This window comes from Venturia canescens, chromosome 1 (assembly GCF_019457755.1).
Source record: "Venturia canescens isolate UGA chromosome 1, ASM1945775v1, whole genome shotgun sequence".
Taxonomy (NCBI): domain Eukaryota; kingdom Metazoa; phylum Arthropoda; class Insecta; order Hymenoptera; family Ichneumonidae; genus Venturia; species Venturia canescens.
Window position 1 is genome coordinate 33,054,341 of NC_057421.1, and position 27,490 is coordinate 33,081,830.

A 27,490-nucleotide genomic window follows, 5' to 3' on the forward strand; every position below is an offset into this window, starting at 1 on the left:
TTTAATCAAACGCCCCGAAAATCCTCACAGTTAATGCCCATTTTATAAAGCACGAAGGACTGTCTGAAATTCCTGCAGAAACAGCGAGCTACCGGATTCTGCCATTTTTTTCATTTCAACGACGCATCAGATTGTCCATTTCGTTCAATATGTACTCGCCTCCACCTTTTTCTCTCCCTCTTTTATTCCGAATACTCGGTGGATGTAGGCAACGCGCTAGGCCCCTTCCGAGAGAACGTCGAGTACTTTTCATCGCCTCTGCGAGCTCGCCGACGCGGTGCTAGGACACAAGAGTGTTCTCTTTTCCCCTCGTCCTGTCGTTACAGACACAAAATACACGCTAATACCGCATTTTTATTGGGAGGCGTGGTCACCGTATGTGCAGTAGGCGGAGCATCCTAATGGACACTTAGGATTGTTGTATTTTATCTCCACGACTATGCTTTTCTATTTGCGAGTAGAAATTAGGAAACTGAGTATCAGCGAGAGCATTTTTTCACGAAGCCCGTCGCTAGGCGAAGCAATGAATTGCGCATTAGCAGATAATCGTTGTCGCATTTATTTATAACTCGTGCCTCAATCGCGGTGTTTCTAGTCATTTGTAGCTAGAACCCCGGAGCGCACGTCCTCTATATATTTCTCCAATATCAATGCAAAATAACTGATCGCGTGTCTCAGACGTTGTATCGAATCACCCTTCGGCTAATTTCTTATTTCGGCTGCTTCCTCTTTCCGCGGTCTTCGGGAAGAATATACGGATTTCGATCTTATTTATTTATTATCTTTCTCGTGAAATGTTCAACTTGGTGATTCAACGATACGCAAAAATAAAAAAGCCGCTCCAGCCGATGCTCCTCGATTTCGTGCTCGTGTGACACTCCATCTCGGATTGCCCTCGCGGGCATAACGAGCGACCGGAACGAGATTTTTATGGGACACTGCGCTCGGCAAGCTCTCGCAGACTCCCGGTGAAATGCTTGTGTAGCAACAAAGAATACGGCGAAAGAAAGCAAAAAGTAAAGCTGCTTGTCTTTTCTACTTTAAGCTGGACGACATACCGCTTTGCTTTCCATGGAATAGAGGGAAGGTGCGCACGGGTCCAGCAGCGTCGAGCGCGTTAACCGTGTACATTGTAGGTGTGCGAGCTTGTGTGAGCGCGCGAGTTCGTTACAGATGCGGGTGTGCGTGTGTGTATTCGTATCTGGGTCGATGTTCACGTCACGGAGGTCCCCCCTCGGAATCTTCCACGGTGTTTCCTTTCAACGACACGATAAATCACAATCTAGCGGGATATTCGGTCGTGTCGTTCTCTCTTCAATGACTAGCGGCGTAAGAAAGAAGAAGAATAAGAAAAAGAAGAAGCGCGGGTGTTGTGGCGGATTTGTGGGTCAGCAGGCGCGGGTGTCGCACACGTGAAATCGCGCAACAGTCCTTCGTCTCGTCCTTCTCTCGGTGACTCTGTCGTATATCGCATTCGTGCTTATACCAGTGGGGAAACACGTACGAACGTACATAAAAAGCTGAAAAAACAAAGACGACGATTTCTACCTTAAAAAAAAAAAAGAAAAAAAGAAAGAAAGAAAAAAACATTATCCGTCGAGGAAAATGGAGAAAACGAAAAAGGAGAGTCGAGCTGATATTTATCCTTATAAATGTATAGAGCTGTAGTATAGTTTGTATACGTCCGCGGTGAAAGAGAAAAAAAAACTTAAAGACCACTCTTAAAAGCGAGATTTCGCAAGTCTCCTCGACGCTGATGTCGCAGAAACGAGATTCGTAAGACTATAGTCTCGATCCTGTTTCTTTCGATGGATCTTGTAATCGGTATCTCTCTCTCTCTCTCTCTCTCTCTCTCTTTCTGTCAACTCCTTCATTCGGGATATGAGAAATTGTTCTCTCATCATCGCAGCACAACATTCGAGTCACGCTTTCGTCTTGTTACGAAAAGAAGCCAACATATCTGTATATGTAATAAGTGTGCGCAAGTAACATCGAGAATTTTTAACCCTTAGTGTGCATCTGGGGTCAGATTGACCCCAAAATTAAGTGCTTTTTACGCGCACTATCAACTTTGAGCACGTTTTGAATGTCTGAGCACCCAATGAAAAAAGATTGTTTTGGAAATCCGACTTTGCAGTCTTAAAGTTGGATCAATTCACTGCAAAAAGTGACTAAACCTTTTATTCCGAAAAGCGGATAGTTACCGAGATATTCGATGTCAAAAATGACCTGGGGTCAAAGTGACCCCATGTGCACGAAATGTCTCGCTTTGAAGGTGTGCACACTAACGGTTAAAATATACTTATCGCTCATGATAAACATTGAAAAGCATGATATTTTATCTAACACTGACGTAAAAAGGGACCGATGACCAGTGAACAGGTCTCAAAATATGCTGTTTCATTAATAATTAAAATAAATTCTGATCTGAAATGACAATAGTCCGAAGATTTTTCTTCCAAAATCTCTGGTGTTGTAATTTCACGCTGGTTCGAAGAGTCCTCCTCTCGCATAAATTCATGCCCAAAGTCACTGTGATGCATGTACGTGTGCACCTTTGGGTGCCTCCAATGAAGGTTTCATGTCGTGCAGGAGCAGTGGCATCCTGGTCATGGGACGAACAGCCCATAACTCAAAAAGTGTCTAGCTCAGCGCCTCTCGTGGTCGTGTTTGACCACGTTGGCTGTATATTGCCACCCGGAAACTCGGTCAGCATCGACTCTTTCAGCAAAGCTTTCCGAAGCTTCCGGCGCCTTCGAGTGATGCAATAAATTTGGTAGCAGTCGTTCGCAGAGCCGGTGGAATCGAGGAGGCGCTGGATTGAAAAAAGTCTGACAAAATTGGGCAACGATTTTTTATTTCGAAACCGTTTGATTTCACGGGAATTTGAGGCAGCAGCAGGTGGACGAGATTATGTTTTTTTGAAAATTTAAGAAAATTGGGAAACCGAGGGCTCAGCGTTTTCCGAGCTGCGCTGGGGCAATTCGATCCTTTCATTTCCAGTGAGTCTAAAAAAAAGCTCGCGCTTCCAATAATTTATGCGTTTTGGACGTTTCGAAGATGAAAATATATGCTTGTATATGAGAAAAGAAGTTAACACACGTTTTTTCGTGTAGTCACGAAGTCTATTTTGGAAAAGTATCACACGCGTTTCTAGTATCTCACTCCTGAGTTCAGAACAATATATCTTTATACGTATTTTAATCTCGGTCCGTTCGCGTGCCAGCTCGAAGGCGGCGAACGGTGTCGCTGGGATTATGGGGGACGAAACGAAGGAATGCTCGGCTCTTTCGTCCAATGTATCGCGACGAATAGAAAAATGGAAAGCTAGAAAATACATGGGAAGATTTGTTGAATGAAATTTAAATCGTAACGCGACCGATCAACAGACGAAAAATGTTTAAATGGCCAAGGATAGTCGGTTAACGGGAGTGCAAAAAATGTCTGGGGAACAATGTGAGATCTGCGACTAGTTTATATAGATACGACGATACACACGAGCAGATAGAGAAGACCGAGAATGAGGAAGAGAGATTGAAGGAGAGTGAAAGAAAGAGAGCGAGATAGAGAGAGAGAGAGAGAGGGAGGGAGGGAGGGAGAAACGAAGGGAGAGGAAGAGAGAAAAAGATAAAACGAGAAATAGACGAGTGAAGCGAATCTCGAGAGATCTCCGGGTCCCCGAGGCTTTATTTATACCCAAAGCTCCGTATTATTGGATCACCCCCGCGCGCCGACACTCGCCCGGTACTGTAAATGTGTCTTATGCGGCGCGCCTCCGTCCTTTCTATTTCGTGTAGCGTTGCGTACACCAACTATGCGTGTCCTCTCCCTTTCTCTCTTTCCCTATCTCTTCGTTTGCGTATACGGCCTATAGTACAAACCAGAAATAGACAGTCACCGATGCTTACGAGACGACGACTAAGACGGAGACGACCGAAAGATGACGCTGGTATTAGTCGGCGCGAAGCGACACGCATCACAACTTCTATATAGTGCACTTCACACTTTCACTTATTTAACCTTTTTTTCATTCCGTGTATATAAATGTATATCGTATTTCTTCTATTTTCTCTCCCGCTTAGTCAGTTCGCAGGGAATATCTCGGGATTTCCGGTCACACAAATCGACGAGTTACGTTCCTATATTCGACGCATAGACCTCGAAAATAAATGACATTTAGCCGAAAAAACAACGACGCTTGATTATTTCGTTCCTCCATTATGATGCGACTTTTGAAACCATCAAACGATTAACTCCAGTTTGGATTAACACTGAATATTTATCGGACCAAAGCTTTTTTTCTTTATCGCCCATCGCCGTACGTATCGAATTCACGAAGATGGGACCCATCAAAATAGAATCAATGGTATACGCATATATCGTTTGAAAATCAGGAGCAACCCTCCACACAGTAACGTACAGTGACGTACTCCGCTCTCGCGTGAGTCCACATCAGTTACTCATAGTCAACCATATGCTCGCATATATTTATAGCTTGATGTATGAATATTTATTTAAAAATGATTTCCTCAATACGCTTTTAAAATGGAGGCTATTAGGCAGGTTTTTAAGGGAGAGTGGGGTAATTCCGGACGCGGGGTAAATATGGAAAGCGCAGTATCTTTATATTCCGAAACCTCCACATTATCGCACTTGCGTACTCGTACAATAGTCCTATCGATGTTTAATGAACTCGTATTGTACGAGAGGCGTGAATTGATATATTTTCGTCGAGGTAGGACCGCGATTGTAAAATTCCGTACATTTCGATGTAATTTTTGGCTATAAATGTTGTTGAGAAAATTTATTTAATATCCTAGTTCTATATACGAGTGTCGCAAAGGCAGTTCAAACATTGGCTTTTCCCACGGTTTTTAACTATTAATCAACTCGTGAAATTTCGCAGTTTGGGGTAATTTCGAATGGCTTTTTGGGAGAATTCCGGGCGTTCTGCTCCTACCCGACATCAATTGATTTTTTTCAAATTTCAGACACCTCGTAAATACATATGAAATAAAACACCGCGACTTATGATAATGCGAGTGCATAAATAAAGCAGTATGCGAACGATGCGAAAACGAAAAAGTTATTTTTGTTTTATAAAATATGAAGATCCACCATCCGAAGACTCGATTATGTGAATTAAATCGAGTGTGAAATGTCGGCTCTCAAAATTGCACAAGCAAAAGAAGTACGAGTCGAGAATTTGTTTGCGATATGTGTAGCAATTTCTAATGCAATCTAGATTTACTCCAAGGGCCGTCCGGAATCATCTTGGAGGTTCGGGGTAAATCCGAATTTACGGGGTGTTGTATTTGCTAAATATTCAGCTATTTTTTGTATCTGTCAGTTAAAATTAACATCGGAAATCGCGTAAACAAGATATCGAAAAGTAAAATACATAGAAAACTTATTTTGTAATTTCATTATATGGTTCGTTATTAATGAATTTGCCTTGGGCGGTCGGAACTACCCCAATTTTTTCTATAGAAAAATCGAAGGCGTATGTTCGATTTACGCACATTACATCCCCTAAAAAATCACAGTAAATTAAGCAGACACGCAGGGTTTCATATGCGCTATAAGCCATTCGGATGATTAATTGAGTGGTTAGAGAAAGCGAATTGAGGTAAAATTGCGGCCGCGAAGCCATTAGCGAAGTCTTCAAATTTTCCAGTCAACAGAGAAAAATCCTTCATGGAAGATTGAAGAAAAGAATTTAGTCGGGCCCCGCAATTATTCGGTTGCGACCTTTGTTCCGATGATTCTGTGGGAGACCCCCGCGAGTGGATTTCATTCGCGATGCGAAAAATTCTGTTTCGCAACAAAAAAGTCTTCTTGTCACGACGATGCATTGTACATGGAAGAAAGTTCCCCAAGGGAATCCCCAGGATGCCCGAGATTCCTGCCAACGGACTCTCGTGCCTACATCCACGTGAAACATCATTTAAAAATTCGCGTACGGTTTATACTTGGCGGACTCTTTAACCCCCTCGTGTCGCCGGCAAACATCTGCTTTCAAATATTTAATTAACCAGCAGGGGCAAAGTGTTAACGTCATTCGTCTTTTTGACACGTTCCGCGACAACTGAAACCGCACTATATAAAGCGTCAAATCCGCGTGTCTCCGCGGTTTATATTATCATTTGACAAAAATTCACTTCCGATACAAATTGACTTTCTCCAAGAATTTTATTCACGTGCTTTTAATCATCTGGTACAATAAAATCTGTGATTTTTCACCTTACTCTGTTTCCTGCTGGGTGTTTTCATTGGATTGTTTCTATAAAAATTCGTTTGTATCATCGACCTCTAACATCACCGGAAATCCTTGGTGCTCAAGGAAGAACGAGAGGTATGTTCATTTAACGAATTGTGTCCTGGGAACATAAAGATTTAAAAAAACGTAAATAAAGTAAAGTGAGAGAAGCATTGCCTGTGAACGTTGAGTGCAATACACGAAGGATTCACGCGTGAGGAATGCAACAACGAGACTCGAGTGAATTTGCATTCTATTGCTTACTGCACTTTCGCAAGGAAATGCACTCGTGTTCCAAGTCAAGAAGCTTGCCGAAGAATTAGGCGAGTTAACCATTATTTCGTCCATTAAACTAAATCTACGAGTCACTGTTAAATCGGTGCTGGCTTCAATCTCCTTTTCCATTGGAATAAAATTTTATTCAATCATTAGTTTCCCTTTGTCTTTTCGCGAACCTATAGCTATAACGTCGTGGTAATAATGCGCCATTGAAATTCGCCGGAAAGAAAATTTATGAATCTCATGAATATTCAAGTCCGTATTGGAACTGTCAAGAGCGCATATTTACGATTCTTCAAGCTCGTTATCATAAAATGAATGTTCGTATTAAGCTACAAAGTTGTACTTAAATCTCTCGATGCTTCTAACTTGGGTCAATCAAACTTTGCCACAATGAAAAATTTTCTCCACTTTTGTTCCTTATCCGCGAGTTTTATTCTTGCCTCGCGCGTCCCTTATTTTATTTCGAACTCATTTCATGCACCGTCCTCTGTCATCGATATTTTTTGGCTTTACGAAAGAGGTGAAAGCTCGGGCCACGTGGCCGAATTTAACGAAAGTTTAACGCGTGTTCACCGAGTACTCAGTCCCGTAATGAAAGGGACAATTTAACTATAAAATTATTTAGATCTATATATGAAAGTTTAAATCGCACGTATTAAAATTCGAATGAATAAGAAGAAATTAAACTGCGGTATTGAGAAGGCGAGAAAGTGAGAGGTTTGGTGTCAAATGAAGTCTGGAGGGAAGCTCGCATGGGAGTGATATTTTTGAGAACGAATTAGAAAGAGATCAAATAAAAGGAGATTGAGAGAAGATGAGCGCACGCTTTCGTGCTCCGAGTTTCGCATCTCTCGTAGTGCAGTGAAAATCCGAAAGTGGCGGACGTAAGAAGCACAGTCGCATCTCGTCCCACGCAACGCGAGCACGAGGAAGCGTTCAGGAAAAGACTCGAAAGATCAGCCGTAGAAATCGAGTCAGAAAAAAAGAGAGGAAGAGTAAAAAGAGGTGAAAAAAAAGGGAGGAGAGGGCACAAGACGAGGATAAAAAGAATATTTATAAAAAGACAAGTGGGCCGTTGGTCCTCCTCTTTGGAACAACAAGTTGGAAACGAAGAAGAAGAAGAAGAAGAAAGAAGAAGAATAGAGAAGGAGGGAAGAGAGGAGAAGAAGTAAAACTCAAAGTGCCCCTCAGGTATTTTGCCTTGCCCTGATCCATCGTGCGCCTCTGCCGCTGGCTGCTGGTTATGTAGCTTCTCTCTCTCTCTCTCTCTCTCTCTCTCTCTCTCTCTCTCTCTCTCTCTCTCTCTCTCTCTCTCTCTCTCTCTCTCTCTCTCTCTCGTTTCTTCTTTGCTGCTTTGAATTCAGATTGCAGTCTGATTCGATTGGTTTTGTTTTTGGCTTTGAAAATTTATGCAATCGGCGGCTGGTAGCTTCGTCCCTGTGGCTTCTGCTCCTTCTGCTCGCATCGTCAGTAAAACGCGCGCGCGCGCGCGCGCGGTTACCACGCACACTCTCTATACGTATTGCGAAAGCCACGTATTTATTTATATCCACGGTACCCTTTGTGTGTTAATTTGTAACCGGTGGAGCGAGCGGGCCGCGAAACGGGGCACGGGTCCGCAAGACCCCGGGGGTGCCCCCACATGACCGACCAACAGAACCATCTTTTTCGTTCTTTCTCCCTCTCTTCCTGTCGCTCTGTCTCTTTCGGAATTTCACTGCGTTCCATATGTATGCTTTCATATAAATCCTATATATATATATTGCACATATACACGCGCATCCACCATACGAACGGACCCCTCGCGCATACGCTCTCGTGTATACGGATTCATGCTCCTCCGGGGTGGCTGGACGCGTGACTTCGTACGAGTTCACGAGAAGATACTCCGCTCTGTACTCCTCGCATTCACACTCGACCTTTCGGCTCTGTACATTTCTCGAATTAATTGGCTCTCCGAAGCAAGTTCGAGGGTAGAATTTAAACAAAAAAAAAAAAAAAAAAAAAAAACATTAAACGAAAAAGCAACACTGAAGAGAATGAATTCGAAGCGTAACCCATCGTTTCGCATCGTTCCGTTGTGGCATTATTTTAATACGAAATTCTCATCTCAGATTAATTGTCAATCTAATTTTTCGAAGATTTCAACATTTATCGCGTCTTTTTTCAATGAGAACAAGCTTTCATTGATGATTATTTCCATAATAATATGGCTTTCGAATGTCCGTTGATCCTCCTGCCATTTGTACGACAAAGTTACGAAATAACTTACTTATTTGGACGAAAAAGCTGATCGCAGAGAGTGATATAGTTATGCCGCGGTTGTTTAAGATCGTTATTACGGCGACGGTCGCTTTTCGAAAATGCGTAACCTCCCTCAACTCTTTAGCTTGATTATCCAGCCGCAAGAGAGCTTATGAGATTTGTCTTAATTTGCGCTTTTAAATAATTTTACGGTATGCTTCGAGGTAAGGTTATGAGACGAGAAAGAACGAGCGCGCGGTAACGGTGGCCAAGCGAAAATGCACTTCGAGCAACGTTCGTATGTGCTTGGCCTTCTCCCACGTCCACTCACGCGGCTCCCAATGAGCGGGTTTGTCCAATAACTGTTCCGACTTATCGTCATTATCATTCCAAGACGATTCGCCACGGATCTCGAACGCAGGGCTATCTCTCCAGCACGCCGCCGTCCAAACTAAATCTTGGCGGCATCACCGCGTCAGCAGGCCGGTATTTCGTGGGCTCAAAGACTCTGGCCCTATATCGTTTGTCAGCTCAGGCAAGTTACGTCATTGCTGCATATCCCCTCAACACTTTTTCGATATTCGAAAACTGCCTATGTACTGCAGAGAAATATTCCTACGCGATTCGAAATTTCGAACAAATTATAAACTCGTTGATCGATCGGCTGGTATCAACGCGTCATTTTTACAAAAATTCATATATAATCAATATTTTTCGAGACGCGTTCCAGTAAACAAAAAAAAGGATCATTGAAATCAATTTCACTTGGAGGAAGAGAATTAATAGGCTCATCGGAAACCCCTGAAATCAAATAATTGTGCATATTCTGGTAAATAACACGCCTGCGTATTCGTTCGTCTTGGCACGAGACTGAACCAAAATTCACCAGTTTATTGGTTAGAGTTGTTTCGGGGTCGGGACGAAACGACGTCACTGAGAAGAAATTTTTCTTGAACGTTCATGATCCCTTCACTAATCAATCTGTCAAATTTCAAAACGATCCACAGTACAGTTGTTTAGAAAAAAAAATCCCAAAGTTGGACTATTTGGTGTGCTCATCCCATCATGTTTATAAGAATATTCCAAACACTTTTCAGTATATCATCTGCCGAGAAAACGATGTCACGGAGTTAGAAAAATAGACGGTTAAATGGAATGTCGGATTAACTTTTGGTGGCTCGAAGATAACCATTTATAGTGCCGATTCAGAGCAGTAAATTAATGATTATAATCGCGTATTTTTCCAAAAATTGAGCACACAAAATATAAGGCTTCGGGGAATCCAATGTTTCGGACCAATGTTCATCCGGTCGAGAAACAAACACTTCGATTTTGAAGTTAGAAACGGGGCGCGTATATAATAAATAAGTGTGCGACACTCCTGCCAACCCAAGCATATTATCATAGCTCATTATATTTACGTTGTTGCCAGTTCGTCTTGGAGTAATTGATCTCTGACAAATTATCGAAGATAATGCCATAAAGTTGTCAAAAAAGCATATTCTTTTAAACTGATGTCGATTTTTTCCTCGAAAAATGACATCAAATAGGACGAGAACTTAATAACAAACAGTTGGTTCCACGCCCGACGGCTAGACCCCACAGCAACCTTGCACACGGATAGCTGCAAATTTTGAAATCGAAATTCTTTGACACAGTTTAACCGATTAAAAAACGGCTCTGTCAGTCGATTTTTGCCATCGTCCTGCGTAGGCTGATAGGCCCTTGGTTTAATCCGTCAAATTGTGTCAAAGAATTACGATTTCGAAAATTCAAAGTGAGGTTAATCAACTGATTTATATACTGACTTTTGCACTAGTGTGCAAAAATCGGTATGATGTATCGTGTCAGCTATAGAATCGGGTAAATCTAATGTTTAACGGAGCCGCAGTGCGTGCGATTGTCCCCGAGGGTTCAGCAGCGTTTTTGCTTCGGTACCGTTCTTGCACGCGGCTTTTCGCTTATTCTTATACTTAGATTTGTAACGCGGCCTCGTACTTTTGTGATCCTCACAAATCCTCCCCGACGTCAACACCCGAAACCTGACATCAACTCTTCCCCGTGCACACTTCGAGCTCTCTTCTCGCACATTCCGCATCTTCTGTCCTGTGGTCCTCCACAGTAGCCGGCGCACCACCTTACGCGGGCCCTTTGCCCTGGTATTGCTCCACTGAGTAATATGCCCTGCTCTCTCTAGTTCATCTCCATCTTCGAACGATTAACCCGTGCACTTTCTTTTTTCTAATCAGTATACCAGGTCACTATATCACTATATAACCATTGACCTTTAATCTGTTTTTATTTTTTCACAAAATCCTTTTCGGTCTGTCGCTCATTTTATTTCCCCGTGTATTTACCTTAATTTCATCGCATTTTGTGAATTTTCTTGCTGCTCGATCTTTGCATAGAGTAGTCTCTGTGACATTTCTTCTTTTCTCAGGGAGTCTCGATCGTTTCGACGGTTGCCGGCGAATACACATTAAAGAAATCGTCGAGAAGAAAGGACGATCAGACGAGTGAGAAAGACTCGTGATATTTGAGAATATTGATTGCTTAAGGAGGGTGGCTACCGACGATACAATGTTGCCATGCTAAACCATGTTAAATACATTAAAAATTTCAAAATGATAAGAATTTAATAAAATTTGGTGAACATATTCTTTAGGGCCAAATTTGAGAGTACAAATTTTTTAAAATTTTTCTTCTGTACAGTTATCGAGTAATTGATCACTAAAGTTCAAGTGTATAAGCATAGCGTTTCCATATATATAGGTATACATTCCGGGCATAAGAAATCTGCTTTAATCCGTAATTACTCGATAACTAAGCAGAAGAAAATTTTGAAAAAAATTGTGTCTTCGCACTTGATGTTGAAGAACATTATCACTAAATTTGATCAATTTCTTATCAATTTGACGAACGTAGCCACCCTCCTTAAGGATATATTGCACAGGCGATACAATGTTGCCATGCTAAACCATGCTAAAAACATAAAAAAATTCAAAATAATCAGAATTTTATAAAATTTGGTGAACATATTCTTTAGTGCCAAATTTGACAATACAAATTTTTTAAGATTTTTCTTCTGTACAGTTATCGAGTAATTGATCACTAAAGTTCACGTGTATAAGCATAGCGTTTCTTCCGGGCATAAGAAATCTGCTTTAATGCGTAATTACTCGATAACTAAACAGAAGAAAATTTTGAAAAAAATTGTGTCTTCGCACTTGATGTTGAAGAACATTATCACCAAATTTGATCAATTTCTAATTATTTCGACTTTTGTATCATTCACCCTTAAAATATGATCCAGAGTTTGGTAAATCGACATCGATTCGAACGCGTGTTTGCACTTGTTCCATCAGCTAAATGTATTTCGGTTGAAAGAAGTGGCAAAATGACTCGCAATCAGTAACGTTTCTCATTACTACTTGTAATAGGTAGCCATAAAAAAATGACTGGAAAAGTCAAAGCCAGACCAAAAACAGGATTCTTTTATTGTAATTCGGTGCGCACCGTAATACTGCAAAGATCATGCGCAGAACCCTACGATGCTTTTTAATGAGCCGCCCCAGTACGAAAGTCTTTGAACTTCCACTGCGCCTCCAACTAGCACAAATTAAACGAACAACTCGCGCATCTTTATATGCGTTATACTGAAAAAATGAGTGCCTCTTTTATTTGCTGCAACTCGTAAATAAGCACCAGGTACTGCACACCCGCTCAATTTCCTTTCGGCTTTTTCCGGCCCTCCTCTCAGCGTAACCGGAGCGAATATATTTCTGTACATATATTTGCACGTGTATCGGTTAAAGAAGATGCGGAAAAACTCACAAGTGTGACTCGGGTCGTCGTCATAATTACAGTCGAAAATAATAAGCGGTTGAGAAAAAGGGCGTTACTATGAGAGATTCGCGGTGAAACGAACCGTTGTGTCTTATACTTTGATATTTTTTTTCATCGTGTCACAACAACTTTGACTGGAGTAAAAATATCGAAAAAGGTACCTTTTTCCGAAACCAGTATGCAGCGATGTGTGCTCAGTGTTTGCGGAACCGCTTAATTACAGGATATTATTAATCACACTCGTACTTAATCAAATTTTAAGAATCATTTTTCACCCTCGTTTTTCTTTTGCTTTGCAGCGCTGAAGGTGAAGTTGATGCTGAGAAGGCCCATCAATCAACTGGTCGCACAAGGCATCATGCCACGTGAGTTTATTTCATTTTTATAAAGTAGATACGAAAAAATAATAAGATTGAACGGTGTGATCGAGTTTTATTCAACTCCGGCTAATAAGTTGAAAAATGTTGAGTTGCCAGAATTCCTTATCTTTCATATCAATTAAGGGCGGCGGGGTAACGTTTATTTGGCGGAAAGAAGGCCCAATTTTAAGAATTTTTTACACGCTACAGGTAATAGCAAATCAATTTTATTGATTGTGAAATCATGTTGCTATATATGAGCAATATTTTCGCAAGTTTTAAAACCCAAAAACCAGTAATTAACTCGATGGTAGCAAGGCTTCAGAGGCACTTCAGAAAAAAGTTGTCCGTCGGGGAAAAGTATAAATCGATATCTACTCGACCGATCCTATTGAAATTCGGCACGATACTTCCTTTTACACAATTGACCAGGTATCTACGAGAGGATTTTGTTTTTTTTTTTTCGATTTTTGTGACATTTGGAAGTGAAAACACTGATTTTTGCCTGAATAATGAGCTTATTCGTTATTGTAGAATTAATAATGCAAAATTGGAAAAAAAGCTCTCGTAGATACCTGGTCAAGTGTGTAAGAAAGTGACATGCCAAATTCGATTTGCGCACTGTTCACCGTGGTGCGGACAACTTTTTTCCGAAGCTATACCATCGAGTCAATTATTGATATTCGAGTTTTAAAAATTCAGGAAATCTTGTTCATATATTGTATTATGATGTCACAATCAATAAAATATATTTGTATTATGTGTAGCGTCTAAAAAAATTCTTAAGGTGTTACTGGATGGATAGCCCAGCCGATAAATTGTACCTGATCGGAATTTCCGTACTTCGTCGTGATGCAATAAAAATCTGAAAAAATTCAGCAACATTTGGAAAGTTATGAACTGCAATTATCAATAATAATATTGCCCAAAAGTTATTAATAAATTGTTTAAATTAATAATTTTTTAACAATTTTACAGTAAACCCTCATTTTTTTTTACGAATCGAATGTGCGCATTTATCTGAATGCTCATGATTTTTTTCAGAATTTTCGTGGATTTTTGAAATTCCCCTTTTTAAATTTTTTAATTGGCTCCATTTGTACATTTTTGATCCAGTAACCTCGAGACTTTTCAAAACTGATGGTAAATATGTCTTCTAAAACATATCCAAAATTCAAATTTTTTTCAAAATTTTTTCAAGAAATTTCAATAATCCACGAAAATTCTGAAAAAATTCATGAGCATTCGAAAAAATACACACATTCGATTCGTAAAAAAAAAAAAAAAAACAATAGGTCACCGCAAAATCATTGAATAATTGATTGTTTAAACAATTTGTTATTAACTTTTGGGCAATATTATTATTGATAATCGTTGTTCATGGCTTTCCAAATGTTGTTGAGTTTTCTCAGATTTTTATTGCATCACGAAGTACGGAAATTCCAATCAGATATAATTTTTGGTCGAGCTCTATCCATCCAGTTATATACCTTAAAATCTTTTTCACCGAATTGACGTTACTCCGCGCCTTTAATTCAAAACCAACCATAGCAATATTACAAAGTTTTTTGAGTGTTTTTCAACCCGTTTATGTCACGAGTACACATCAAAAACCTTTCAATTTTTGTATCCAACTATATCACGAAGTTTTTGTACGAGACGTAAAGGCTCTAATTGCACGGCTAAAAAACCGAAGATCGTTCAATTAATTAATGCCATCTGATCGAAAGACGTTCTTGACCCCAATACTCTATTATTTAATCAACATCGAATGTTTTTTCGTTTTCTTTATGCTCCTCCACGACAATCGAGAGTCCAATCGATTCATTTATCCAATGAGAGTATTGCAATAGAAAATGTATCTACAAAACGAAATAAAAATGTCTCCTCGGAATTTGCGGGGGATGTTGAAACTTCGTGAATGCGTGCTTCTCGAACTAACACCCCCCCCCCCCCCTTCCCGCCCCTGTGCCGGTCAGAGTGACCTAGCTCTTGAAATAAGAGGTAGAATATTGTTTTTCACTGGGCCAGAGGTTTGGAAAAACATTTGTGCTAAACGTTGAGAATAAGATATTCTGCGTAAGCGGGAGGTTTGACCTGCGTTCCTCCCCTTGGTAAAGCGAGGGAAGACGCTCGCTAACGGTACCGAACGCTGACAAGTTTCGTGTCTGCGTAATGTAAAGAAAATACCGACGCTCACTGACAGCGTTATTAAATGGGAGTACTGACAAATATTATTATCATTGCTGTTATTATCATCGACACATTTTCACGGTACTTAATGCTTTTAGCCCACAAATACGAGCGAATTAAACGGCAGTGAATAAACGCCGCGAACTTTCATCGATGATTTATGTTTTCTCGAAAACGTACTGTTCCGTGGGATAACGGCGCCAGCAAATTATCGCTTCGAGTGCTTTCTCCCGTTCAAGCTCATTTTCGATTCGTTCCCCTGCAAGAGTGTCACACACTCGCCAATAATCTTTCAACAATAATGTACAGGTCCTTGTCGAATAAATTCGTGTTTTTTTTTCTCTCTTTTTTACGCGAGGTAAGCCTTACGTAAGGACGTAATCATCCGGTATTTAAATCTAACGCATATACATGCAAATTACTCTTTCACACGACATTGTGGATCCGAACTTAATGATCGAAATAAAATAGCTGTGGGTAGATATTATATATGGTTTTGTTTATAGCTTTATTTGCGAGCTCTCGGTCTTTAATCGCTCTGCTTACGTCACGCGACATCATTCCGTCCTCATTCCGCGTGCCAATCGTGTGCCATGCATCACATTTTTCTTTTTTTTACGAAATCTCACCATCACGCCCCCACCTTCCATTTATGAGTAGGGCCATCTTGTCGTCTACGCTGCTGTGCTAATTATTTATAACTACTGTCAAAACAGAGAGAAGGAAGGAGGGAGGGGCGGGGGGGGGGGGGGGGGGGGGGCGTGAGAGAGAAAATCTCTAGAACGTTGGAATCAAGATTTGAAGATCATTCGAAAGTTTTAGCATCTGACGCGTAGAAATTGTAGTTGAATTTGGAAAAGCTTTTCGGAGAGTCAGCTTCCTTGTACTTCTCTCGCCTGCCTAATTTAATAGACACATTAATGTGCTCGGTTAGCAGCTGCGGATGCTCTGGCCAGATAACTCGTTGCCTCACTTAACCCCGAACACAAGTCTCTTACGATCTTGAACATTAGCGCATCCCAAGTGGAGCGAGATAGAAAATGAGAGGAAGAATAACTAGACAATTGGCCAATTCGTTCCGGTCAAGAAAAACTGCATTTTCCCCCACCGCAACGCTCTAATCGAGAAGGAGGTCACTTCGAAGAAGGATTTAGATCGCGATGTTTTTCGAACTCTTGCTAACTCGAAGATACAAATATTTTTCATTTTTTATGTACAAATAAATAGCTCGTGGCGCGTCCTTATGACTTGACTGGAAAATAGTCTTTTCTATTCGAGCGATCACGCAATCAAAATACTCATATTCGTAATTGTCGATTCATCATCTCGGAGTGATCATATCTTCGCGCAGTACTTTACCTCTGCTCCGATGTTTCCAGCCATGTTGATTTTTTTCTCTTAAAAGTGCTGTCGTTGGGGCTTCCCTATCGTGTTATATTGTTGATTTTCGTACGTTGAGCCCAAACTTTCACCGGAAAAACCACCATCGAAAGGGTCCGCAAGGAAATGTGGTCAAACAGAGAGAGGAAAGTTCGGTTTTCAATCATTTTTGGCAAACGCATTGAAGAAGACGATTGAAAAATAATCGAATGACGCATTTCCAGGAAAATGCTTAGGAACCGACATGTACGAATAACGCCCCCACATTACCGTTGCATTCGGCATTTCTGTGCTCAAAGCTCCACCATCCTTCCCCCGCAGAGCGCAAATTTATTGTTTTGTTAAACTTGTAATCATATATTCGAGTCTATAGTCTGCTCAGAGAAATGTTATGAATAGTTCTGTTCTTCTGGGGATTCTGTCGTCGTCGGATAGTCTTCGACGACGTCCGGAAGACGGCAGGTGTGCGAGCACCATGTATCTCCCTCCCTCCGTATATGTCAGTTAAAATTACAACTACCCGCGAAATTCGCCTAGAGGAAAATTCCCCCGGGCCTATAGTGTCTCTGCATAGTTACACACTTTACCGAGAAAGCAGCTCATCGCTCGTTGTTAAGCATATATCATGAGAGCTTGAACGATATGAGAACTTTATGCTAACCGCGAATACACGTGTGCACGAGTGTGCTGCGCTTTACGCCCTCGCAACCAGACAAAACCACTAGCGAAATTTCCCAAATATTCGTGCTTTTCTCTCTGAACTCTCGCCTCATATGTCACTTCGTCATTGTCAACGATGTCCTGCAAACGACAAAAACATCGACAAATATTCCGTTACCAGCACAAGTTGAATAAACATTCAAAGTTACCACAAGTTCAATTGAGAGGTTTTTCAGCTTTTTTAAGGCCTTCGCAGATCGCTGAAATTCTTTTATATACCTCTGAATTTCGAAGGTGTTCCCACCATTTTCGAGGAGAATTTTCACGTGGACATCCCTTACGTATATTTGTTCCAACAAAGAACCGAACCATCACAATATTCTGTTACGGTAAGACCCCGATTTTTTACCAGTCCTTTCCACAGGTGGTGGTAAAAAATCGGAGTCTTATCGCGGAGATTAGTGAAAACAGTGTCTGACGACGCACACCTTTTAATCGGTAAACAAACTCGAGTTGAATGTTTGCCTTCGGAATAATGATGCTGATAACAATAGCGAAATAGAGTGGCTCGAGTGAAAATAGACGGAAATTATAAAGATAAGGTACTTTGAATAAAGCTTGCTTTATTTTGTCCTACTCGTCACTGCATCGCTCTAATTTTAGTGAAATAGTGGAACGAAAACTGTAATGGAAATATAAGAAATGAACAACTCTTTACAATAGGTAAGCAGGGAGCAAAATGAATTACAGCAAGAGTAATGCCATTCGGAGAAGCTCCAGATACGCGCGGTTACAAAACAAACATTTAATGACAGCTGAAAGCGATTTTGAAATTTACGATTTTGAGAGTAGGGTAAAACGTCATCGGGACGCTCATTAGACGTTAATCGTCACTTAGGTGCTGCACATTTTGGTGTTTGCACCCGAATGCCAGAATATACATTCGTGGATGCTGCATCATTCGAGGCACGCATATGCTGTAAAATTTCATGCGTATATGAGAAGAGACAGGAAAACTGTCTCGCGACATCATTTTCCATGACGAATAGCACTCGCCCGACTGTTCGCACACGTCGTCCGCGGTTTTGACGCGCGATGATCTCATCCCATATTTATATCATCAGAGAGAAGTTTGCCTCAATGTAATGACGCTTATGAGAAATTGGAAAAAGGCTTTTTTCCCATTTTCCGCATCCGACACAGTCAACTTTCCTATTTTTCGATCGTTGACCTTTTTTCATCCTCGCATAAATGTATGAAAAATTCCTGTGCCGATTTCGTTGAAAAATTCCGAAATTTTCATGTTTGCAACAGATTCCAAAAGAAAAATACAGGAAATTATTTATTTTTATTTTTTTTTCCGGAGGAAACACACTTTTCAACAATTCATCATGTTCGAACGAAAAACATTCGGAAAATAGCCATCCGGTAGCGAGTCATCCGCCCTTAATTCCGGTATGAGAGAGCTGAATAATTTTTTAATTCTCATAAAAAGGGAACAATTTTTCGTCGTACCCCGGTGGTCTTCATTACCGTCGAGATGTGTTTTGCAGTGTTGAATTTCCCAGTAATTTGCAGTCTTACGATGAAAACGGGAGTTTTAAATTTGGTAACCGCAAGGAAATTGGTAACGAAGTTCAGTAAATTGCATGATTTATTCGTGTCGTTAATGGGGCTTTTGACGTTGCGTCGTTGTCGCTAACGTTTCCAAGCGTACATAGATCGATTGACGTGTTTCACACTGTTAGAAGTTGGTCATTATGGATGGAGTTGAAATTTCAAACACGTCCCACCGATTTTCATCAAGTCTACGACGACGTCGTTTATGGCAATAATCGCTAATTAATTTGCGATTAGCATATTCTCAGATATGGAGGTTCATGTTTTTCCAAGGATTCATCGCCTTTGAGCCTTTAATTTATAAGTTTAATGTAAAATTAATCAAAAACGACACAAACGCTGGGTTTAAAAATCGAAACGATTTTACATCAACTCCCCCCAAATATAATGGTATTTTCAACGTGCAGCCCTATGAAAATTGATAAGTCACAATTTCACAAACAATCGCAATACAAACTGGACGAAAAATTATGTTGACATTGCACCAAGTCATAAAAAAAATTGAAACCATAGAATCTATGATATCCGAATTCGTTGAAGCCTGTCAAGTTTTGATCAATTATTGAATTGAATTGAAAAAAAACTGCCCCCGTATGAAGACAGAAGAACTGATAATTGGACTAGTATAAATACTTGTTCATAAATAAATAATTACTCTCAATAAATTATAAAAAAAACATTCAACTGATGATATTTTTTCTCTTTCTGTCTGTTAATCTCTCGATAAAAAACTAGCACTGAAAACCCCTCCGGCATTTTATGAGCAACGCAAGCAATTAGAACGAGCAAAGACGGGTGATCTCTTGAAAGCGAAGATTCAGCAGCGACCTGGACGCGATGAGCTCGTAAGACAGCACATACTCGAGGACGTTGGACACGTTGATCCGAGTTTGGCCGAGAGGCAGCGTATGCTCAAGAAAGCGAGACTCGCCGACCAACTCAACGATCAACTGAGTCATCGGCCTGGACCTCTTGAGCTCATACAGAAAAATATTCTACACACCGAAGAACCTATCGAGAGGGCAGTCAAAGGTGAGAAACTAAATCCACGTATATTTTTGCATCGATATACTCGTTCGGCAGCCCGTATTTAAACTTGTCAAAAATTTCGAGATTTTTCTCAAATAATGATTGATTCGCAGGGTGTTTTTATTATATTGTAGAGAATTAATCATTCATTCGAAAAAAAATATTGAAAATCATCAACACGATTGAAAACATCGACAAAGGTGTATGAGAAATTCGATAAATTGAACTGGACCACGACGACTCTTCTGGAGACATAATTTGTTTAACCCTATCAGTCAAAAAATTACTTCGAACCTCTAATACCGAAGCAATTACATTGAAAAGGAGTGTCTCGGGATTTTTATAGTCACTTATCACGAATATTAAGTCAGATTTTTTAAATTCAAAATGGTGGATCCACTACGGCAGACGTGAAATTCAAAATACTTATTAATTTATCTAAAACTTTGTTTGATTTGGATGCTCTCCGCGTCCTCATCGTTAGTTCCGGTTAGCGCCAAAAGAGAGACACAGATATGTCGTCGAAAAATTTGACCTTCGTGCCAGGAAATGAATCCTTCGAAGTACAAGTTTCGATAATTTTCAACATTTTTTCATGCACTATCTTTGATCCGGCTCATTGGATTTAGGAATTATAAAATTCTAGCTTCAGATTTTCGCATTGGCCTATCACAGTTTGTTAATTTTTTTCAATCTTCCATCCGCTATCTTGAATTTGCCATCTTGGATTTTAAAAATTCTAAAGTTCTGACTAAAGTGACTCGAGTGAGTAAAATTCAAGTCAAAATATTGAATAGAAATAAGATACATAAAACTTGACGTCTAACACATGGGATCCACCGTTTTGAATTTAAAAAATATAATGCCGTATTCGTAATCAGCAATGTCAGAAACCTCCGGGCACAAAGTTTTAGAACAATAAATAAGTATTTGGAATTTTGCATCCGCCATATTGGATCCAGGATTCTGAATTTTCAAAATCTGACCTCATATTCGAGATCAGCGACACCAAAAACACTCGGGTGCCAAGTATCATGAAAATTGATGGAGATGAAAATGCATGACTGAAAGGGTTGATATTCGAGAAGAAGAAGAAGAAGAAACAATTCTGTGCTATTTTTCTGTACTACCTTTTGCTTGAATTATGAATTATGAACCTAAAATGTAGTGATTCCCAAAATGTATGTAATTGTTTCGAGTAAAACGTTGAATAATCAATTGTTTGTTTTATTTAGAGGGCCACATTCCCTTTAAAGCAACATGCGAAGGCCAAGTGACGAAGCCTCAGCCACCCGACCATTACATCACATTCGAGGACGATTCGCAGAGTTCGGAGGGTGCGCCCTCGCCTCCGCTGGAGACCTCGCAACGTCCCGAAGTCATTGAAACGACGACGGCGTCAGGGGGAATCGTCACACTATCCCTCAGTATTCCTACGACCGGTGGTGCTGTAGTCGTTTCCTCCACATCACCGGTATTCCAACAGACAAATACCGAACCGACGATACAAACTTTTGCCGAACTTTGCAATACCGTCGTCGGTAATCAGCACCAACAACAACAGCAACAACTCACCAGTCAACAAATTACTCAGCAACATGTACAATTGCAGAGTCAACAACACGCGTCGACGCAGGTAAACGGGCAAACTCTATTGAAGGGAAGAATAAAGTTGACATCACTGAGCCACTTTACAAGCGGGGACAAGAAAATTTTTCAAGTTTCATTCCAGAGCATAAATATTCGTAAATATTAAGCGAATAGCTTCGACCCAAAAAAATATGACAAATGATTGCTCATAAGTGACACAGTGATTAGACAATTTAGCATAAATGACCGTTGGTTGTGAGAGATTGTTGAAAAATTGAAGTGAACTGAAAAGAAAAACATTCGGCTGACTCGTATGCTGCTGGTAAATCGTCCAGGTTCCAAGCCCAAATCGGTACGACGTTTCTTTTTCTATCTCTTTTTTCTGCACATTGTAGTGCCGTTTGCGACGAGGATTGCGTTATCGTTAGAAGGTGAAAAAACCTTCTAAGGTAAAGAGATTGTAGACTCGATGTGTGGCTGCAGCAGCTCGTGGTGAGTTGGAAAAAGACAGAAAAAGAAAGAGAGAGAGAGAGAGACGTACTAGTTGTTGCCAAAGTGGTATTATCGAGGTCTATAGGTCGTTTTGCAAGCTCCTTGATTCGAACAAGTTGCAGCATTAACAAAAATTCATCGGAAAAACGGGGCATAGTAGGTACAAACAACTGAAATCGTATGTTTTAATTTTTATTTCTCTTTGTTCTCTAGGCGAGTCAGGCGAATGGCGCAACAGCTGCATTATTGCCATTGGCACCGGCGCCTAGTCCAATTTCTCTGGGCTCAACAACCTCGAGCCTCAGCCCACTCTCAAATATATCGATAGCATCACCAACGGGACCACCACCAACTGCGATAACACCGAGACCCCAATCCAGCCCAATTACATCGACCAATTGTCAACGCAGCGATGCCCCAGGAAAGGACAAAAATCGAAAAAAGTCTAAAACCAAAAGTCAACCTAAGACTCGTACAATCAAATTTCACGAATACAAGGTAAGAAAATGCAGTGTTTACGGCAAAATAACACGCTCCCTCGGTTCCTACCTCTTGTTTCTCTTCTTCATCTTCATTATATTCTTAATCTATCGAAATTCAGTCGGAAATTAAAAGCGTCCTATAAAATCCCATGCAAAGTGGTATGATACAAATTTTGAATAATTATATTATTGCCTTTGCCTGAGCATGCCGTTCACGGTATTCATGATCAGAAGTGTACATTTCGAGAAACACTTGTTATTTTTTGTTATATCTTTGAGATAACAAATGGCAAATGGCTACGTTTAAATGTCGGGAAGGGGTGGGGATCAAATGTTGGAATGACTAAAATTTCGAACAGCTAAAATCTCGAGTTTATAAATTTCGAATGATAATATGGAGACAGATAGATTCGACTAGAGCTTTGAATGCCGAAAATAAATAAAGCAGAAACTGCAAGGTTCGAAGCACGTCTACATCGAAAATAGAATGTAACGAATCGCCCATAGGACGATGACTAAAATATCGATTTTTCGAAAATTCGACTATTACTCTTTCGATTCATAAATTACTATAGTCAGCGATACTGTGAAAATTCACAATTTTGAAAATATAATAACGAAAGACCAAATATTACTGAGGTTGAAATACTGAAACACCAAAGAGTCGACGAACAGTCAAAATAGCGAAACGTTAGAAAGTCGATCGATCAAAATAAAGAAATGCAGTGGAGCTCCGAATACACGCGTCTCACTCACTCACTCAGACCGGTGATCTCCAATTTTAAACATCGCCATTTTGACTTTCGCCTTTTCGAGCCATCGCTATTCCGCATATCCAAGTTTTATAGGTTCGAAAAATTCACTTTCGATTTTTTGCTACTCTATATTCTGGTCTGTCTGTAAAACAATTATTCTCCATTTTGAATTCGAAAATATGAACTTTCAACATTCGGATGATCTGTTAAAATTACATTCGAAATGAAAACTATTGAAATATATATTTTCGGGTAAATACGAATTCAAAGAAGGAATTTTTGATTAAACACGCAATCTGCTGAATAGTCGATCGGGAATAAGAATTTCAAATTACTTATTTTTCTCCAAACTGAAATCACAACTTTAAAAATTTCGAAATATCGACCGTTCTAGAATTCAGTTATTCGACATATTGAACCCCACCCTTCGGGAAGAAACAATTTTCCAAACACCTTTATAATGAACTGTCAAAAAACTGGAGTGGGATATTAAACTACATACTAACGTCTTTCGTGTGTCATAATGGATTTGAAAAAGATTAATTTTTAACACAACAACGAACTTGTGAATTAAAAAATCCCAATTTTTTAAACAAAATTCAGTAATTTTTCTGTTGAAAACGAAAAAACTAACTCTTGATGGAATTATTTGACACACGATAACTACTTGCCTACTTAGTGAACTGATCAAATGCGATGCGTATCGTTCCAGTGATTTTCGAAATATATTCGGTACCGGTTTCTCGCATTATCATCACTTCGTGAAGCGGTATCGCGGCCATGTACCACTTTTCGAAATGTAATAACTGGAAACATTTCTCAAAATGTCTGATCATCCGTAACAACTTTATTTCTTAGCCTCAATAGTTTCCTGCAAAAATCAAAAATGTTATTTTTTAATTACGTTTTTTTTAACTCTCCTTATTTGTATTTTCACGCAAATTAGCACGAAACTCATTAGAGTCAAAAAAATAAAAAGAAATGTCGAATCGAATTTACAAAATATCTCGAAGAATTTTTATATAAATAGAGTAATCATTCACAGCCCAACGAAAAAATAGAAAAAAATTTATCGGCAACGAAAATTTATAGGCAAAGAGATAAAAAATATTGCACAACTACAGTAATCTTTCTAATTTGATTGTGGGAATATGTGGAGCATTCCAGGCCAGCGTAGAGTGTAAAAAGGAAAAATTGAAATGAATTTTATCACAAACAAACCTACTTATAAATTTTCAAAAGCTCACAGTTTGACCAAAAATTGGTCAAATTTTATTCCATTGTCTTTGTTTTCAAATGTAGTTTAGACAAATACAGAAGGGCCGTCTTTATTTTTTTCTGATTTTTTCGAACAAAAATTGAAATTTTTCCAATGATTACCGATTTTTATTTTTATATCTATAATTTTTTTTCAACTTTTAAGATTCTCATTGGAAAGAAGAGAATAGAAAGCGAAAAGATCCCACTCTGAAAATTTCAGAGAATTTGTAGAAAATGTCAAAGTTTCTTATGGAAAAAAGAAAAAAAAAATTTAAATGGCAATCATCCCAAAATTTTCGTTTTTCATCTAAATTCTCCCAAAAAAATCGTTGAAGACGAATTTTTATGACCTTTTGATATTTTTTTCTGAAATGTACATTCGAAGACGAATCTTAAAAAAAAAAAACGTCCCAGTAAGTCAATTTTCGAAAGCGTCGTGTCACTTTGAACAGAAATAACGCCAGTTTTTTTAAATTCATAACTGTTTTTAGATCGGGAAAAGAAATTTGAAAAAATTCTGAAAAATTTCTTTGTTACAATAGAAAAGGATGAAGAAGCTTCCGTCAAATCGAAAGGGGTCGGGTTCAAAGGTGATCGGTTTGGCCTGAAATGGCCCATATGTATTCATGAGTTCGATGAAAATGATAAAACATTCATTATGAATAAGGCTATGAAGAATCGTGAAGTGGATTTATTAAGTTGAGAAACTGTTTCACAGATGTGCAGAATTTAAGTACTCAAGGATCTTTTTTCATTCCGCGTGAGATTTTTAAATACGCGTTTTGGGCTCGAAAATATGTCTGTCTGCTTTACAAAAATGCATTACGAAGCCAGTCGGCGTGATACTCCGGGAAGGCGACGATTTCGCCAGGGCAGTAGATAGAGAGAGAGAGAGGAAGAAATAAATAAATAAAAAGAAAGATAAAAACGGAATGGCCAGCGCGTACCGTCCGAAATTTGTGCTCTCTGGTTCATTCCTTTCGTTACGACACTTTCAGGCACCACTTTTCACTATAGTATCATATCTCTCGGGGCAGGGCAAGAGCCAGAAACCGAAATAAAAAGCACGGTGTAGAGAGGGAGAGAGTGAGAGAGAAGACTCGAGAAGTATACGAGATCGTATCGAATGATTAACTCTCGCGATTCAAAAAGGTCTTTCTCCCTCGTTAACACTGAGTAATTGGAACGCTAATTGCACTCGTGAGGAGAGAATGAAAAAAAAAATCGAAGAAGTGCACAAGAAACCACGAGTTTTTTTGCTATCTGTAGTTTGAGTGTTGTCGCTATAGCGTAACACGAATACCGATCGTTTTCAAGGGGTAAAATTGAATCTCAAATAGTGAGACTTGTTCAGCTGGAAAAGATTTGCACTAAAAATCCAGAGGAAACTTGATCCATTGATAATATCGAGAGGAGAAAAATTTGAGAAGCAATTTCTAAGCGGACACGTGTTGATTCGTTGAGTTAATAAAAGTCCCAGCCCCTTTAAGGCTAAATTAGTTTACTGGGCTCGTCGCAATGTGTGTAGTGCCTCTCAATTCGGGGGGCTAATAATGAATTAATATAACGAAGGATATAATTGTTGGCAGGGTCCTCCAAGCGCGCAAAAGACGTCCGTATCGTCGACAACTTCAGGTCTCGGGCCTTCGCCGCCCGGTGAAACGCGTTACGAACTGCTCCTACAGCAACAGCAGCTCTTTCTCCAGTGGCAACTCGAATGGCATCACAAGGTACGACAGTGTATTTCGCCATCTGTACTTCGTTCGAAACAACAAAAAACAGGAGATCCAACTTTTTCGTTGTCAAAAAAAGAAAAAAAATTATGCCAAGCTTTGTGAAGAAACAATCGTTCAGGGCTTCGATACCAGAAAAATTTGGAAAGCCACCGGTTCGCTGCAAATTTTTCATCATTGCTTCTTATGCAAAATTATCGCTCGTCTGTCAAAAGATCTTTTTATTCCACTCAGTGCTGCACTATCGGAAAACCCAAAAAATTTCATCTCGCAAATTGTTGTCTTTTTGTTCTAAAATTCGCCATTTCATCATAGATCGATGTGAAAATCCACTGCGATACGCGATACGTGTAATATGCAATCTATTAACCCCTCTTTTGTGCTTGTTTTTTTTTTTTCGATGATTTTCTCTATTGGAAAATTGCGAAGTTTTGGAATTGCACATTTTTACTCATATAGAAGAGCTTCAACCTCCGAATTGTGTGGCTTCTTTAACAATCAATATTCGTAAATAAAATTTCATTTATATCTTATTATTTGTAGCGTGTATGATGGCACTTTTGTTTATTAAAACCTATCGGTTCACCTGTTTTTTCATTCTAAGGGAAAATAGTGTTCATGGCAATATATATTTGTTGTTCCAGTATCCTCACATACTTCCAGCTGCACAAAAAACACTCCCGATGACCAGTAGCGGTGGCAGTGATGCTGGTAGCGTGAGTGGTGCTAGTGCAAGTGTGCCGAGTCCCGCACCTTCGAATGCGTCCAATAATCCATCGGAACAACCACCTTTAAGGCCTCTCGGCAAACTCGAAGATATGAAAGGTAAAAAATGGTGAAAGACACTGACGTTTTTAGTGGAAATGTAGATTTACGAATTTAAAAAGTCTCTTTTTTTTTAAATAAATTAATACTTATTATTTTTTAATAATAGTAAGCGACTTGAAAGTGGAATTGAAACGTCGGAATTTGCCGGTCTCCGGTTCGAAGCCACAGTTGATTGAGCGATTAAAACCATTCACGGAATCGTCGAGTAACAATGTAACTACGAATTCTAACGGGCCACACGTAACTCACATGGGTCATATACTGATGGACACACCGGGACCGATAACAGGGGACGATTCTAGTCCGCACGCCAAAAATCCAAGTTCACCGATGAAGGACGATCCCAACAGCCCCAGAACGGATTCGCCACACGGTAGTGAGCAGGAAGATCCATCGAGTCCGTTAGGTACGAAAAATCAATTATATTTGGATGCATTCGCTTGCAAGAAATTGTTTAAAACTCGAGCGCGTGCGATAA

The 27,490-nt window shown here is 39.7% G+C and overlaps 1 protein-coding gene across 2 annotated transcripts in view; it reads left to right on the plus strand.

Moving 5' to 3' along the window:
• Mrtf (Myocardin-related transcription factor) overlaps positions 1 to 27,490 on the plus strand; it is a 138,673-nt gene that overhangs the window by 104,003 nt on the left and 7,180 nt on the right. For both annotated transcript variants that reach the window (XM_043428819.1, XM_043428826.1), the window contains exons 5-11: positions 12,931 to 12,996; positions 19,579 to 19,875; positions 21,108 to 21,508; positions 22,168 to 22,452; positions 26,041 to 26,181; positions 26,829 to 27,009; positions 27,119 to 27,418. In XM_043428819.1, the coding sequence (XP_043284754.1) occupies positions 12,931 to 12,996; positions 19,579 to 19,875; positions 21,108 to 21,508; positions 22,168 to 22,452; positions 26,041 to 26,181; positions 26,829 to 27,009; positions 27,119 to 27,418 (1,671 nt within the window). The remainder of the gene's footprint in view (positions 1 to 12,930; positions 12,997 to 19,578; positions 19,876 to 21,107; positions 21,509 to 22,167; positions 22,453 to 26,040; positions 26,182 to 26,828; positions 27,010 to 27,118; positions 27,419 to 27,490) is intronic.